We start from the raw sequence: 15,630 nt of genomic DNA, 5'->3' as shown, positions 1-15,630 counted from the left end.
TGCTGTGGTTGATTTTGGTGCGATTTAGCCAATCTGCTTGAGGTTTGTTGTCTGCTCAGAGGGAGAGAAGATGGGCTTCCACTCAAAGTCCCAACAGCCACACCTCCATCAGTGGTTCGGACCTCATCCCCCCCTTGCTGATTTACATGCGCCTTTGCGGTGTTGTTGTCCATGAGGATGAGAACATGGGTGTTGTGCACTGTGTTCTGGAACCGCTGAAGAGCTAGGTGGATCACCCACAGTTCCAGCCAATTGATGCTGTTGGCACGATCGGCTTGTGACCACAGTCCCTGTGCCATCCCTGATTGGAGGTGGGCTCCTCACCCCATCAGGCTGGCATCCATGGTGAGTGTGAGGTGAACCGGTTCTCAAAAGAGAGTCCTGTGATTCAATGCCGGTAATAGCCACCACCCCAAGCCACCATTGTGCCATGTGAGAGAATGCAAACCTCTTGTAGGGAGCAGCTGAGGTCAATCTTCTGGTTCAGTAGCAGGTACCGTTGCAGGCAATGGCTGTGGAGGCATGTCCATGGCACAATGTGAAAGCAGGACACCATCTTCCCCAACAGATGAGACAACTGAAGAAGTTGGGCTCTGCGACGGGAGCAGTTCATTCTGGCCAGATCCTGCATGCTGTTCCATCGATCTGCTGAGAGGAACACTTTGCCTTACACATTATCTATTAGGGCCTCCAGATGAAGGATACGAGTGTCTGGGTTCAGAGAACTCTTTGCGAGATTTATTGAGAAACCTAGGTCCTGAAGGTCGTAAATGGTGGTGTGAATGTCCTTGTGAGCTTGCCTGATGGAGGGGGATAGCAAGAGAATATCATCCAGATAAACTTGAATCCGGACCGACTTGGAGCGAAGGTGGACCGCTACCACCGCCAGGACCTTTGTAAAGACCCTTGGGGCTGATGACAGCCTGAAGGGGAGGGCTCGGTACTGGAAATGTTTTCCCACATACTTGAACCAAAGAAACTGTGTTTGTGAAGGATGGGGATGTGCAGATACGCCTCCATGAGGTCCACTGAGGAGAGGAGGTCATTCTTGCAGATGCTCTCCAAGATGGACTGCAGAGAGTGCATCTTCTTGGTATTGTATCATTGTCCAATTTATAAACATTGCCACTCTAGTTGGAAAACAAAGCTTTGTTTTTCACTTCTCTCTCTTGCTGCCAACGAGACATCCAAAGGGCACCTGCATAAACAACCCATCTTATCTCTTTGCAAGCTAAAACCTTTGAAGTGCAAGATCAAAATGATCAAAGAAAAGAGAGAGAAAAATTATTTCTAGAACTCAGCCTCCAAACTCCAAGTGGCAGTATAACTTCTTTTCTCTCTGATGTTACTTCTCTCTTTATATTTCTTTTATATCCTCTTTATATTCCAAACTTAAAAGAAATAAGGCTCTTAAATGGAACAAAATAAAAAGAAAAAAACCCCATCCAAGCCAGTATTGTGAAAATAAAAAATAAAAAATTTAATCCATAGGTTAAAAAAAAAGTAGAAAAGTCAATACTTTCACTTTAAAAAATAAGAAGTGTTTGTAAAACTTCCATCCAAAGACAATTAAAAAAAAAGATAACACACTGTCCAAAATAACTTAAATTTGCCGCTTATTTTCTTTTCTTTACAAGTTTATTTGGTTTTAATCTTTTTTGGGCAGTCTCTTTTGTAAAAATAAAATTTCCTCACCAGATGGACACACTTTCTCTTTCCACTTTCCTCCGGTTGCGGAGCTATCCCGACTTCAGCAGCTTGGGGCTGCGCTTCTATCATCAGCTCAAAGAGATTCTCTTGGATCAATCAGGGACTTTGCGATGTTGCTGAGATCAGCAAGACGTACTCTTCCCTGTCACTGTCTCTTCAGGATGGTTTAGGTCCAGATGGACCACCCAGCGGTAAAAGTATTAGCTGTGATCTCGGAGCTTCAAGATTGCACATCCGTATCGTCGTGACATCAGTTCCTTCTCCTGCAGGGAGTGCATCTTGAACCATCGATAAATGATGAATTGATTCAACACCTTGAAATCCAGAATAGGTCTCCATCCACAAGGCTTTTGGTACCATGAACAGACGGGAGTAGAACCCCTGTTGTTCTTGGCCTTTGGGCACTGCTTGAATGACCCTCATCTGTAGAAGGTGGTAAATAGCCTGTTCCACCAGCTACCTTTTTTGTATGTCCCGAGACACTGGACATGGAACAAAATGCCTCTGAGGGTTGGAGAGAAATTCTCCAGACAGTCACTTTTGACATCTGTAGGGCTGGTTGAAACACCCTCTAAAGGATTTTCTGGAGGGTATCATTGGAAGATCCTGTTAGACCTATCCTGCTGTTGGCTGAGAACCTGTCTAGGCTGAGATTGGCGCTGTGAACGGGGGTTGGAGAAACCCCTGTCCGACCCTCGAAAGGGTGGGAATCTATAGAAGGGAGATGATGTCCGATTGTCAGACTTGCAAAAGGTTGATTGAAGGACCTTCGCTTGTCCTTTGACTCCACTAATAAGAGTTCTAACGGGACCCCAAATAGACGTTCCACTGAGAATGGGGAAGAGGCCAGGCTCCATTTGGCTCTGGCATCAGCTTGCCAATGTTTAAGCCACAATAATTGTCTGGAAGTGACGCTAGAAGCAATTGCTTTAGAACAAGCCACCCTGATAGCTAAAAAATCTTCATCCTCAGAAAGGTCTAAATCCATGGGCACCTGCTCCTCTTTGACCCCCAATGTCGAAGGCTGAGACACAGAACACTCAGAAGGAGCCTTCCCAGATGAGTGTTTTTTCTCACTTTTAGCTTTGGAACCCTTAGAATTAATTTGCAGCTGTGCCTAGAAGATTCCTTGTGCTGAAGCCCAGCAGCTATACCCTCTTCAATGGCTGAGGCTATAATGGCAGCAACATCTGGGGTTACAGCTGGAGATGCTTGAAACCCCAGAAACCCCAGGGAGGAAGAAGCCTGATTTGCCTCAGGAGAGGGACCTGCACCCTCCAATAATTCCTTCCCACTATGAGAGGAATCAAAACCCCCTGTACCATCTCCTATTTGAGAAGGAGAATCTGGAGCAGAAAGAGAAACCTCTGAATCTGAAGAAAGACCAGCAAGGGGAAGGCTATCTGTTCTGGGTACCTGAGAGACCGCCTACTGCCAATCACCTCCACTCGACCAATTAGATCCCACAGATTAGGCCTCCTCCGAGTTCCATCAGCCAGTCAATGTCGACTGGCAACCACGCGGAAGAGAGCCTTCTCTGTGGCAGCTCCGACCCTATGGAACGAACTCCCCATGGAGATTCGTACCCTCACCACCCTCCAGACCTTCCGCATAGCCCTTAAAACCTGGCTGTCCCGACAGGCCTGGGGCTAAAGACCTTAACCCTGCCCGAACAGTATGAATGTTGTGCTTTTAATGATGTATTGTCTTATATGTAACTTGGTTTGTTCTCCCCTCCCCCTGAACTGTGAGCCGCCCTGAGTCCCCCCAGGGAAAAGGGCGGCATACAAATAAAGTATCTTATCTTATCTTATCTTATCAGGAGAGACCTGGATTACCTGGAATGAATGAGGGCTCTCTCTGCCACCTTGCGCGTGCTTGCTGGAGGAAGTCTTGTGAGCTGAAATCTTAAAATGTCTCTTTCCCCCCCTTTTTTTTGCAGTCTTAGGAGCCTTTGCAAGGATCTCCTCAGCTGATTCAGTAGCTACCACCTTTTTCCTGGAAGGCTTGGCTGATGAAGGGCCAGCTACAGGGCTATCTAGAGGAGAGGCCTGAGGGGAGATTACTGCCCCATCTCCTGTGCTGGAAGTCATAGCTCAATGTAAGGGAAAAAACAGCCACCCTCAAGGCTATTGCTGGTAAAGGCCCCCGTTACAGACCGTTGCCTCCAAAATGGTGCCAGCAGCATCTTTGCGCCAAAATAAACTCTCTCACTTTTTGCTGGCTCAAAATGGCATCCTCTGCTGTCCCTGCGAAGGAAACAGCCACCGATCCCCCCGAGGGCTTCGCAGCCGCTGCACTGCACTTTGGAAAGAGGCTGCAGGGTTTCCACCCTTGGGCTTGCCACCGGGGCACTTGCAAGCAGTCCGAATTTAATTAGAAGTGTCGGAACCGCTCCACTGCCTAATAGGAGCCTCCGACGATCACTGAGAGGAAAAAAAAAAAACCTCTGACGCTTTAAAACGGCTTTTCAAGCCACACAGCTGGCTCCGCAGCATGGGGCAAAGCCCCTCGATGAATTTAAGCACTCCCTCTGCCTGTACGATCTTTAAGAATGGCAGAGGGAGAAAAATCATTTTTTTGGCAATATCCAATTAGTAATAAAGATCAACAAGTCATAGGGAAACTCAAGTACACGTCCAGTCCAAAACTGACTGAGTCTAAAGCTGAGGAGGAGCTGCACGGAGATGGTTTTACAAACTGTAGACTCAGCCCTATTGGTCACTGGACAAAGTTAACACTATCTGACTTCAGTTGTTAAGTTAGTAACATGGTTATTAAGTCAATCTGGCTTCCCCATTATCTTTGCTTGTCAGAAGGTTGCAGAAGGCATGGCCCTGGGACCATCATAAATATGAATCAATTGTAAAGTAACTGAATATTGGTCATGTGACCCTGGGGGTGCTGCAACCGTCATAAGTGTTAAAATGGTCATAAGTCGGTTTTTTCAGTGCTGTGGTAACTTTGACTGATTACTAAATGAACCACTTATATCAGGGGTGTCAACCTCAAGGCCCGGGGCTCGGATCCGGCCCGCAGAAGACTTAGATCTGCCGCCCTGGAAACAGCAAAGGACAGACGGGCTCCCAAGCTCTGTTTTTGGTTGCCACGGCCTCCTGCAACCCTCTGCCAGCGAAAATAGAGCCGCCTCACGCGGGAGATCAAAATAAAAATTGTCAGTGTACTAATTGCTTGAGTAATGGAGCCAATTACTTTATAGCAAATCATGCCTTATGTTTTGAAGTTCCAAGAGGGAAACAATACTCTTCATTTGACACTCTCTGACAAAGTTACTATCAGAGTTGACAATGCAATATCAAGGCAGGCTTTTAAAAGTTTACTTCATAATTATAAGAGCATCTGTGAATCCCTGGAAAATTTTATTCTAATCAGCAGCAGGTTGTTTAGCATGTAAATGATTTAGGATATGTTCAACAATCAAGCACATCTAGGTTTGGAATTCAGAAATTTGAACAACGTGATACTATGCACTATGAGAAAAGCCAGAAAATGCTTTTAAACATCAAGTTGTGCATGGTTTTATAACTCCTGGCTTAATCACTTCCAGAGTGGAATATGTTTATATAACAGTCTCTCAAACAAACTTAATCTTGATCCAAACAGAAATTTAAATCCTCATAATCAAAAATGTTCAATCATCTAGCAGACAAGAACTAAATCAATTGCGTGAAGCTGCCAAATTGAGGTGAAAATATGCTGGTTAAAAGGTGGGTTCTCTCCCTATTAATGGAGTAAGAAGAAAAACTGATATCTATTTCCTGCTGCATGATGTTCTTGTTTCACTTATTGTGAAAAACTTCTCAACATTCTTCGTCTCATGAGTCTCAAACTAGCAGATCAGGATATTTTGGTTTAACAAATGCAACTTTTAAAAAAAATATACATTCTCATTCCATATACCAGACAATTGTGCATCTTATTTTGCCAATGTGGAATATGTTATATCTGGGCCTTTCTGATCTGTAAAATTTCTAAACTCTTTATAGTTATATAGTTCTGTTAAACATAGTCAAAAGCAGAAGCAGGAATCTGCAGCATGTCTTTTTGCCCCAACTCATATTCCAGAAGAAGTCTAATTTGATGTGAAAACTGACATGCACAAAGGGGCCCACATATCTTTTCCTTACCTCCTTCTTTATCTCACATACCCATGTACACACTGACTGGATTCATCCATTGAACTAAGCCAAATACTGCTTCTTTGGGCATATTGTGGTGTATGACCTTGTCTATACTGCCTTAGCATTGCATACAAATCAGGTCTTCAGGTCATGGTTTCTTTAACAAACATGGCTTAAAATCCTAACTTAGTATTGTGAATGTGTGCAACATATTTGATAATAGTGACAGGCAGGGATGTGCATGCATGTGTGTTCTATCTTCTTTCTGAGGTCACTGTTGATACAAGATGAGTACAGAGAACTTTGGAAAAAGAATGTTACAATTAGCAAATAATGATTTAAGCTTGGAAGGAAGAGAGCATACTAAAGTGATTCCATTTTAACTCTCTGGTGTAAGAGAGAGGGAGGGAAAACCATGCCAGGCTTTCAAGATTCTGTTACTGTAGCATCCTGTATCCAAAGGGTTCTGTTATTTTTTATAGACTCTATTTCCTGTTTTGACCTATCCTGAAGGGCAGGCACTGAAATATACTGTTGGCATGATTAATCGGCAATGATATTACAAGTGCAGGACTATTTGGCAAAAAGTGCTTATGGAGACTATTGGAGACTATTTTTTTTTTACTTCTGTTTCTGGTAACAAATGGAAATCTTATCACCTCTTAATGGTATTCCTGGATTGTGATTTGATCCCACAGAATGTATTAAGGAAGTCTCATCATTGAGGCAGAGCTCAGTTGGACAAATTCAGATCATGGAAAAGTTGGACATAATCAAGGGATATGCCTTGCAACATGCATAGCATTTCAGAATGGCAATAGCTTTTTCCTAAAAAGGAAAGAAATGGCTCTCAGTCTTTTCCACTATTAAAAGAAAACAAATATGAAGCAGAAAGCAGTTTAGTCCTGTGCCCTTTCTACTGCAGCTTGTATCACTGGCATCATACAATCAATCGGAATAGAGATAGAAGGGACATAGAGATAGAAGGTTTTCTAGTCCAACCCCATGCTCAAGCAGGACCATTTCAGATAGGTAGCTGTCCAATGTTTTCTTAAAAACCTCCAGCACCCAAAATTTCTGGAGGCAAGCTGCTCCAGTTGTCCTCTCTGTTAGGAAGTTTCTCTTTAATCCCAAGTTGCTTCTCTCCTTGATTAGTTTCCATCCATTGTTTCTTGTCTTGACTTCTGGTGCTTTGGAAAATAAGTTGACCCCCTCTTCTTTGTGGTCAAATACTGGAATATTGCTATCATGTCCTTCCCTAGTCCTTCTTTTCTCTAGACTAAGAATATCCAATTCCTGCAACCACCCTTTGTATGTTTTTGTCACCAGGCCTTTAATCATCTTTATACTTCCCCAAAAAAATCTCTACCACATTTTTGTAATGTGGTGACCAACACTGGATGCAGTATTCCAGGTGTGGTCTTACTCTGGATTTATAAAGCGGTGCTAATACCTCATGTGATTTTGATTCTATTATCTCTGTTTATACAACACAGATTGTATTACTTTTTTGGCTGTTGCTGCACACTGCTGGCTCATGTAATCATCCACTAGGAGTCTGAGATCCCTATATCTCAGTGGTGGGTTCAGGATCCCGTTGCAACCCATATGGTTGCAATGGGGCCTGGTGCCCTCCACATGAACGTGCACACGCGCGCAGGGCATGCATGTGTCTTACCATACAGCAGCGCCTCCGTGACACCCCAAATGCTTGGCGGAGCATCGCACAGGTGCTGTACGTGTCCTGCATGTGCACGGAAGCACCGAAGAGTTTAAAGACAGGTAAGGCGCATGGGCAGGCAGGTGGGCCCTCCGGAGCATCATACCAGAACGGGAGCCGGTGCTCTGGGCAGGCTCCGGTACACCCGTACCGCGGCGTACCGCCTGCAACCCACCACTGCTATATCTGTATGTAATGCTCTTATCAATATTCCTGCAGGAAATGTGCTGAGCACTAGTGAAAGAACAAATGCCCTCATTAAAAATTCTTTGAGAAATTAAGCAATTCTCTATGTTAAAAGGAGGATAATTGAAGCTATAAATATAAAAAGAAAAGGAATGAAACCCAAAGGTGTCAGGAGGACCTTGTTAATCATGGTCATGAAACTAGCTGCTGTTTATCAGCACTAGACACCTCAGCGTCAGCCAGTGCCAAGAAATGCTGAGTAAATGGTGCAAATGCCATTGCTGTGCCAAATCCAGATGTGTCATGTAGAGAGGGTCATATAGGTTTTCACAGGGCTCCATCAACAGTCCTGCAAATGTCACATTGGCCTTGATGACCTGTGTTTTATATGCATTTTACACTGTATAGCTGTTGGAAGGAGACAAGAGCACCACGAAGCAGACAGAAGCACTGCTGAGTTTCAGATGACAGCGGCATGTCCCAATAAGAGATTTTAAGCTTTAGAATGAAACTCTACCCTATCGAATTTGCTTTAGATCTTTTAGCAATGCTTCCTCAAAAGCCTTGTAAAATAGTAGTGTCTGGTAGTAATTATCAAACACCGTACACACTGTTTACAGTAGAGTTGTAATATTAAAAAAAAAAGTTTTTGCACAGAGAAGTCAAATACGTCTGAAAAGTACCCAAATGTCTGCTGTATTCTATGCCAACAGGACAATTCAGCCAAAAATGCAGAAAGAGAAGATTGCCAAATAAAAGAAAATATAACAAATTGGTAATGGCTTCTATCTTGACAGAAAATGAAAATTATACCTCAATGTGTGGCCACTCATGTGGACACAAAAGAATGTCTTACAGGCAATCATTTTATTTCAGATAACATACCCTGACAGTTGTGCAAGGCCTGCTAGCTTGATTTCACTTTCCATAAAAGCAGCAACCATACCCTACAAAATGGTTTACAATCATATAATTTATGCATCTCTCTCTCTCTCTCTCTCTCTCACTCACACACACACACACATTCAGTAAATCATCACAAAGCACATTGCTGCAGTTTTTGAGGAGTGGGTTGGAAGTCTACACTAAAAATTCCTTCAAAGTTGCCACAATTGGATCCAGCCACTCAACCTAGTTAAGGGCACTGAAGAAGGGGAAAAACAATTTGAATCCAAAAATATTTTTTTCTTCCCAAACCAATCTCTCAACCCAAAAATTCTTCATGCTTGTTATAGTTTTTAGGTTAGTGAAATTCCAAAAGACACAAACCTGAAGCAACTTAATCTAGAATATATAAAATATACTCTAAAAATATACTTTTATTTGTGTGCATGCTCTCAGCAGTAAGCTAACTCTGATTCAGCCCTAGGACCGTGATGGCGAACCTATGGCACGTCATTTTTGCTGGCACGCCAGCCATCAGCTCCAATTATTTGCTCTTCCAGAGGGACGAGAGAAGCCGTTTTCGCCCTCCCCAGGTTTCAGGAAAGCCTCTGGAGTCTGGGGAGGGGTTGTGCGCGTATGTGTGAGGGAGTAGTGGTGTCGCACTTGCATGCTCAGGTGGGTGAGGAGGATTGAATTGGTGTGGGTATGCACACACACGCGATAGCACACAGGCGCACAATTTTGGCACGGCATAAGAAAAAGGTTGGCCCTCACTGCTCTAGGATCAATATATTGCTAAATGAATGGGCCCATGGTAAGAATCCTTGCTTTGTCTGTTTTCTTCTTTCTCTGGTGCACTGGCTCAGAAATCAGCAATGGTTGTGAAACAAACAAACAAACAAAGTCAGAAAGAGAATTGACTATATGGGTGGTGCATGAATGTGTGTGTGAGGGGAGATTTTTTTTAAAAAAAGAAACTAAGAGTATAAAAAGCAATGATCTCACCCACGGGTGGGAAACACTCCCGACTCCCAAAATATTTCCTACTAGCTGATAACCAGGCGAAGCCCAGGTGTATATTTATCCCTATCCTGTATTAGAGGGAGTTTAAGTTTAAGTTTTATTTTATTTATATACCGCCCTATTCCCTAAAAGGGACTCAGGGCGGCGAACAACTTAAATGGGAAGGGGAAACATACAAGTACAAAATAAACATATTAAAATGACCAACAATCACACCTGTCGAGAGGGGAGGGAAGCTCATCAACCCCAGGCCTGCCGACACAGCCAGGTTTTAACGGCATTTCGGAAAGCAGGGAGAGAGGTGAGAGTCCGAATCTCCGCGGGGAGTTCGTTCCAAAGGGCCAGAGCTGCAACAGAGAAGGCCCTCCGCTGGGTCGTAGTCAGATGGCATTGGCTGGTAGATGGAACCAGAGGAGGCTGGCCCTGTGCGATCTAATGGGTCTTTGGGAGGTAATTGGCAGCAGGCGGTCTCTCAAGTACCCAGGTCCAATACCATGAAGGGCTTTATAAGTAATAACTAGCACCTTGAAGCGTATCTGGAGACCGATTGGAAGCCAGTGCAGCTCGCGGAGGATAGGTGTAACGTGGGTGTATTGAGGTACACCCACAATCGCTCGCGCGGCCGCGTTCTGGACCAGTTGAAGTCTCCGAATGCTCTTCAAGGACTGCCCCATGTAGAGCGCATTGCAGTAGTCCAGTCTTGAGGTCACGAGGGCATGAGTGACTGTTGCGAGTGCCTCCCGGTTCAGGTAGGGACGCAACTGGTGCACCAGGCGAACCTGGTCACAGCCGACAAATGATGTTCTAAAGTCAGCTGTGGGTCCAGGAGGACTCCCAAGTTGCGAGCCCTGTCTGAGGGGCGTAAAATTTCACCCCCCAGCCTGAGTGATGGAATACTAACCAAATTTTTGGGAGGGAAACACAACAGCCACTCGGTCTTGTCTGGATTGAGCACAAGCTTGTTAACCCCCATCCAGACCCTGACAGCCTCCAGGCACTGGCACATCACATCGACTGCTTCACTGAGTTGGCACGGGGCGGACAGATACAACTGAGTGTCGTCCGCATATTGATGGTATTTTATCCCGTGCCGTCGAATGATCTCACCCAGTGGCTTCATGTAGAGGGAGCCCCCTTGTGGAGTACTGCGAAGCTGTTACCATGGCAACTCCACTGTGTTGTATAGTAGAAGCCATTTTAAGGCACAACAGACTGTATCTTAACAGAACTTGAATCCAAAATGCACACTATCACTGTCAAAAGTACAGTGACTTGACACTATAGATATAATTCAGTTCTTTTCATTTTAGCAACCCAGGCGTTCCGTAGTTATGCTAGAACACACACACACACGGACACACCCCGAGGGTGTTTGGGGTGTCTTACCCCCATGGTATTTGTTTCCAGAGAGTAAGTTATTTGTGTACCAAGTTTGGTTTAAATTGCTTGAGGTGTTCCAGGGTTATGCTTGAAAACACACACACACACACACACACACACACACACACACACACACACACACACACACAAAGCCATTAAATATAAATATATTTATATGATATATAAATATAAATATAAATATAAATATATAATGCATTGTGTCTCTCAAACAGAAAAAGATTCCCTGCCCTGTTTTAGGCTTACGATATTCTTGAAAATAAATCATGGTCTGATATACATAATTTTACCTGGAGGGGAGGGGGGCACTATTATTACTGGTAGTGGATTTTTCATGTATATGCATGTGTGTGTGTGAGTACTAGCCTTGCCTCCTATTTTCTTGGCAGCATTTTCAGAATTGGCTTGCCACTTCCTTCTAGGTGAAAAAAAATGACTAGCACAAGTCACCCAGCTGGCTTTGTGCCTAAGCAAGGACTAGAATTCACAGTCTCCTGGTTTCTGCGTGAGTCCATTGGGAGAGGACAGATTTTAACCCTATCATTCAACTTGTGTGATTAAGTTTGTAACAGGGTGGGTGAAGGATAAACTTATTTATAAGCTTAACTAGTTCTGATGCAGGAAAGTTAGTTTTTTCTACACTATTAAGGAATTGTAGTAAGGAAATGGCAACCTTATTTAGGTTTATTGAGAGGGGAGGTAGAGATGAAGCTATCCCTTACCAGAGAAGTTTTTCTCTTTGTTAAGGAAAAAAATATCCTTGCATAAAACAATTTTGTTTATAATTAGGTTAGGGTTATTGGGAAGATAAAGTTAAAATCATGAAGATAGATTTTGAAAATATTTTCTATTCTGTATTTTGTACTTAAAGTTATTTTGAGTTCATAAGTTTCTCACCATCCTTCATCGTTCTCCACTTCAGGTTCAGGTCCTTCATCTTCAGGTGTTTCGGATATTGCTTGGTTTAGTTTTGATTTGAATCTATCTAGTAACGCCAGTGTCTGGAATTAAAATATGATGCTTAGCACATGCCCATACACTCTCTCTTACACAAAGGTGCGTTTTCAAAAGGCAACTGGATTTTCTTTGTTCTTCCTTGAAAATATTTTGTTTGTCATCCAAGAAACTTCTTTAGTTCTAACTGAATGATGGAAAATGGAAGGATTTATATTTATATAATTATATATAATTATACAACTAGGCTTAAAAGAGGGGTCAAAGAGGTCATCTACATTAAGACCAAACAGCCCTCTCTCAACAGAGGGAGAGGCATACACCACCACAAATCTCTTGTTTGTAACACAGTCCTTTCAGCAGTTCCAAGAAGGTTCCACACCCATTTGCACTATTCAAGTGACCTTGAGGGCACATGTAAATCTCCAAGCGGCCTCAACCAGATAACTATGAGGAATATATATGTTTCCATTCTCCATCATTCAGTCAGAAATCAACAAGCTTCTTCAAGGAAAAACAAAGTCCAGTTGCAGTTTGAAAAAGCACCTTTGGAAAAACCATGACCTGAGTGATTGAGAATCTCCACAGACATTGCGTCTTACACAGTATTAGCGTTTACAATATAAAATATAAAGTGTTGCATTTTGTGAAAAAAAATGAACTACATTTTTTAATGTACTTATTTTATCAAATAAATTTTTGTCTATTATTCTTCAATGAATGTAATTTGAATGAACATTCTAACTCTTCACCGGCTATACAGCTATCTGCTATATTGTATTTTATATTGTAAGCTATACCTTACAATACAAACATGCTTGTAAGGTATAGCTTATGTTTGTGCACATCTTTAAGTTTTGTAACTTTTTTCCCATACAAAAAAATTCACTTATTGCAGAATTATTTGCCCATTGAATTGTATTGCTAGGGTTCACAACTTATGTTCCAAAAGGAATTTCATTCAATCAATGTATACAGGTACTAATGGTAAAGAGTCTATTCACTGTAATTATTTAAAATACTCTGTGGTCACATATTGTTGGAAAAGATAGATAGCATTGGCAGAATGACTTTAGTGTGACATTACTAATCTCCCCAGTGACAAATGCCTCAATTCCTAAAAGACTTGCCTCTCACTTAACTGACAAAATAGTGATAACGTTAAAAATAAAAATAAATAGCACCTTGTTTTCTTGGTGATCGCTTTCGATGTGCAAAAATCTTAAAAGAAATGCAGGTGGTACTTGGTGACAAGGCAGCCAAGGATAATCATGTTAAGTGTACAAAGATGCAATATGTAAGATTTAACTACTATATACACCGGCATCAGTTCACCATACTACAGAAAATCTGCAGAGGATTCAGTGACTGTTGGAGACTGTGCCTATGTACCTAACATGGAGGTTGGACATACAACACAGAGAGTTTGCCAATGACCTATTGGTCTAATGAAATATTCTCCTCAATAAACAGCAGCATGTGCTCAATCTGGTACAAGTAAGGTGCAAAGTATAACTGTAACTAAGAAAAGACATTTTCATATATTTGCCTACTGAAATATTGCTAGCAAGGTGCCCCTTACCACTGCAGAGATAACAGTGACTGTGTCTGTCACTGAAAGTTAATTTATCACCACAAACCAAACACATCCAAAAAGGAGGAACTGAACATGAGTTTATGAACCAGCAATCATTAGAGTCTGCTTTGAAAGAGGTAAACTAAAACACTTTCACTAGCTGTAAAACATGTTTTGAATATAGCTCTTTGAAGATGCAGTATACTGTTTAAAAAGTATAACAAATACTTCTGCTTTCACTATTCTGCTATGGTGTCAAGACCATAGATTTGTTAATATGCTTCAAAATTAATATAAGCATTCAGCACACAAATTAAATGTAAAGAAAAAATAAAATAAAGTGAAACCCCTCCTCTATAATGTAAAATACCAGATTTGCCTTAGATATTTCTGTGAATGTAGAAATGGAGTTAGATTATTTGGTTCTGTCTAATCTTCTTTTGCAGGTGAAAGATGATCTTAAATCAAAGTCTTTTTTCTTTTTGAGCAAATATGGCACCTACCTGTTCTTCACGAGAAGTTCCTTTCTTTGCCTGCTGCTTCCTAAATTCTTCATATTTCTTCTTTTCTTCAAGATATTCTGCCACCATGCTATTCGGAGCAGCTTCCTCTTCTCCATTTAGAAACCAAAGAAAACATACATTTTATTCAAAGATAATTGTGATACTTAAATTTACATTAGTCATTTTATTTAAAGAAATATTGACAAATGTTTCAATGAATTTGTTCTTGTACTATGAAGTTGTTGTTTTTGTAGCTGAATCATTTTTTCCCTTTTCTGTATTAAATAGGTTGTTTTGACTAATTAGAAAAAATAGTCTACATATTTTCCCCCAGCAATAATTTCTGAGCAGCAGATAGAATGTTCCCTTCTCCAGCCAGTTAGCAGAAATTACCAAATTGGAGTAGCTAAACAAGAAAAGATCGTAACAAGAGCTTGAAGATGGTCTGTCAGCTAGATAATATTAAAACAAACAAAACCAATCAGATAATGTGTAAAGACCTTAAATTAAAGGTTGAATAAGAGTCCCCTAAATGATGTCTATATTTAAGATAAAGTTCTATAACCCAGTACATCCTACAGGTCATTGTTCAAAAATATACACACAGGAACTAAAATTTAAAAAGTAAGAAAAATGCAAATCTAATATAATGCAATTCATTTAAAAAGGGTGATAAGTACTTAACAGGAAAGCACATGGTTACATTAAAACCAGCATTAGATCATACAGATAAGAAACAAATGCTTCCTTCTTCCTTTATCTGCAAGATGAGATTTCCTGTTTTCAATCATACTTTTATCTTAATCTAAATTACTCTTTTATTTAGTGCCCATGATTGGCCTTACAGATTGTTGAATGATGCTGCCTTCAGGACTTGCCTTTTTAGCAACATATTGTAATCTAATATCCAGGAATAACTATTGACAGCTTTCCTGTTTAAATCCTGTTATTTTACCTGAGAAAACCACAAATGAACACAATAGTACATTTTCTCCTCCTAACACATAATTAGGTGCCAAAAATATTTTAAAACTGTTGGCACTTGCGCTTCTGCTGCTCTGATCTCTAACTTAACTGCTATGGAAATTTAGAAATTAAAGTTGCTTTTAAAATATTTGCACATCCTAAGCTATTTAAAATCATTTTTTAAAAAACAATATTACTTCCTGATTTTATGGGCAAGAATGCAAGTGTTCTATACAACGCAGACATATTTCAAAGGCAGGACATTATTGATGGACCAAAATATGGTAACCAAGTAGTAGTAAGAACATATACTATATGCTCGCATCTAATAGGCAGATTGTGATCTGCCTCCAGGCACTTGTTTTCCTCACATATACATTTTATATGTAATAATCTAATGGGATAGTGTTGACAAGTAGTGAAGCAGTGCCAACTTTTCTACAAAGAAAATGTGAAATTACTGCTGGCACAAGAATATTTCCTTTTTTACAAAGAACAAGGAAATAATACACAATGATTGTTAGGAAAAAAAATACCATTATATTTAGTTTTAAAGTGCATCACAGT

General features: G+C 41.2%; 1 protein-coding gene across 1 annotated transcript in view; it reads right to left on the bottom strand.

Moving 5' to 3' along the window:
* CWC27 (CWC27 spliceosome associated cyclophilin) overlaps positions 1–15,630 on the bottom strand; it is a 113,300-nt gene that overhangs the window by 21,857 nt on the left and 75,813 nt on the right. The window contains exons 12-13 of the mRNA XM_087715561.1: positions 14,098–14,207; positions 11,962–12,065 (exon numbers count right to left, since the gene is read on the bottom strand). Of these exons, the coding sequence (XP_087571687.1) occupies positions 11,962–12,065; positions 14,098–14,207 (214 nt within the window). The remainder of the gene's footprint in view (positions 1–11,961; positions 12,066–14,097; positions 14,208–15,630) is intronic.

The sequence above is a fragment of the Thamnophis sirtalis genome, unplaced genomic scaffold (assembly GCF_051295495.1).
Source record: "Thamnophis sirtalis isolate CommonGarterSnake01/CBP01778 unplaced genomic scaffold, rThaSir2_p1.2 scaffold_5, whole genome shotgun sequence".
Taxonomy (NCBI): Eukaryota; Metazoa; Chordata; class Lepidosauria; order Squamata; family Natricidae; genus Thamnophis; species Thamnophis sirtalis.
This window is presented reverse-complemented; position numbering and strand designations above follow the sequence as displayed.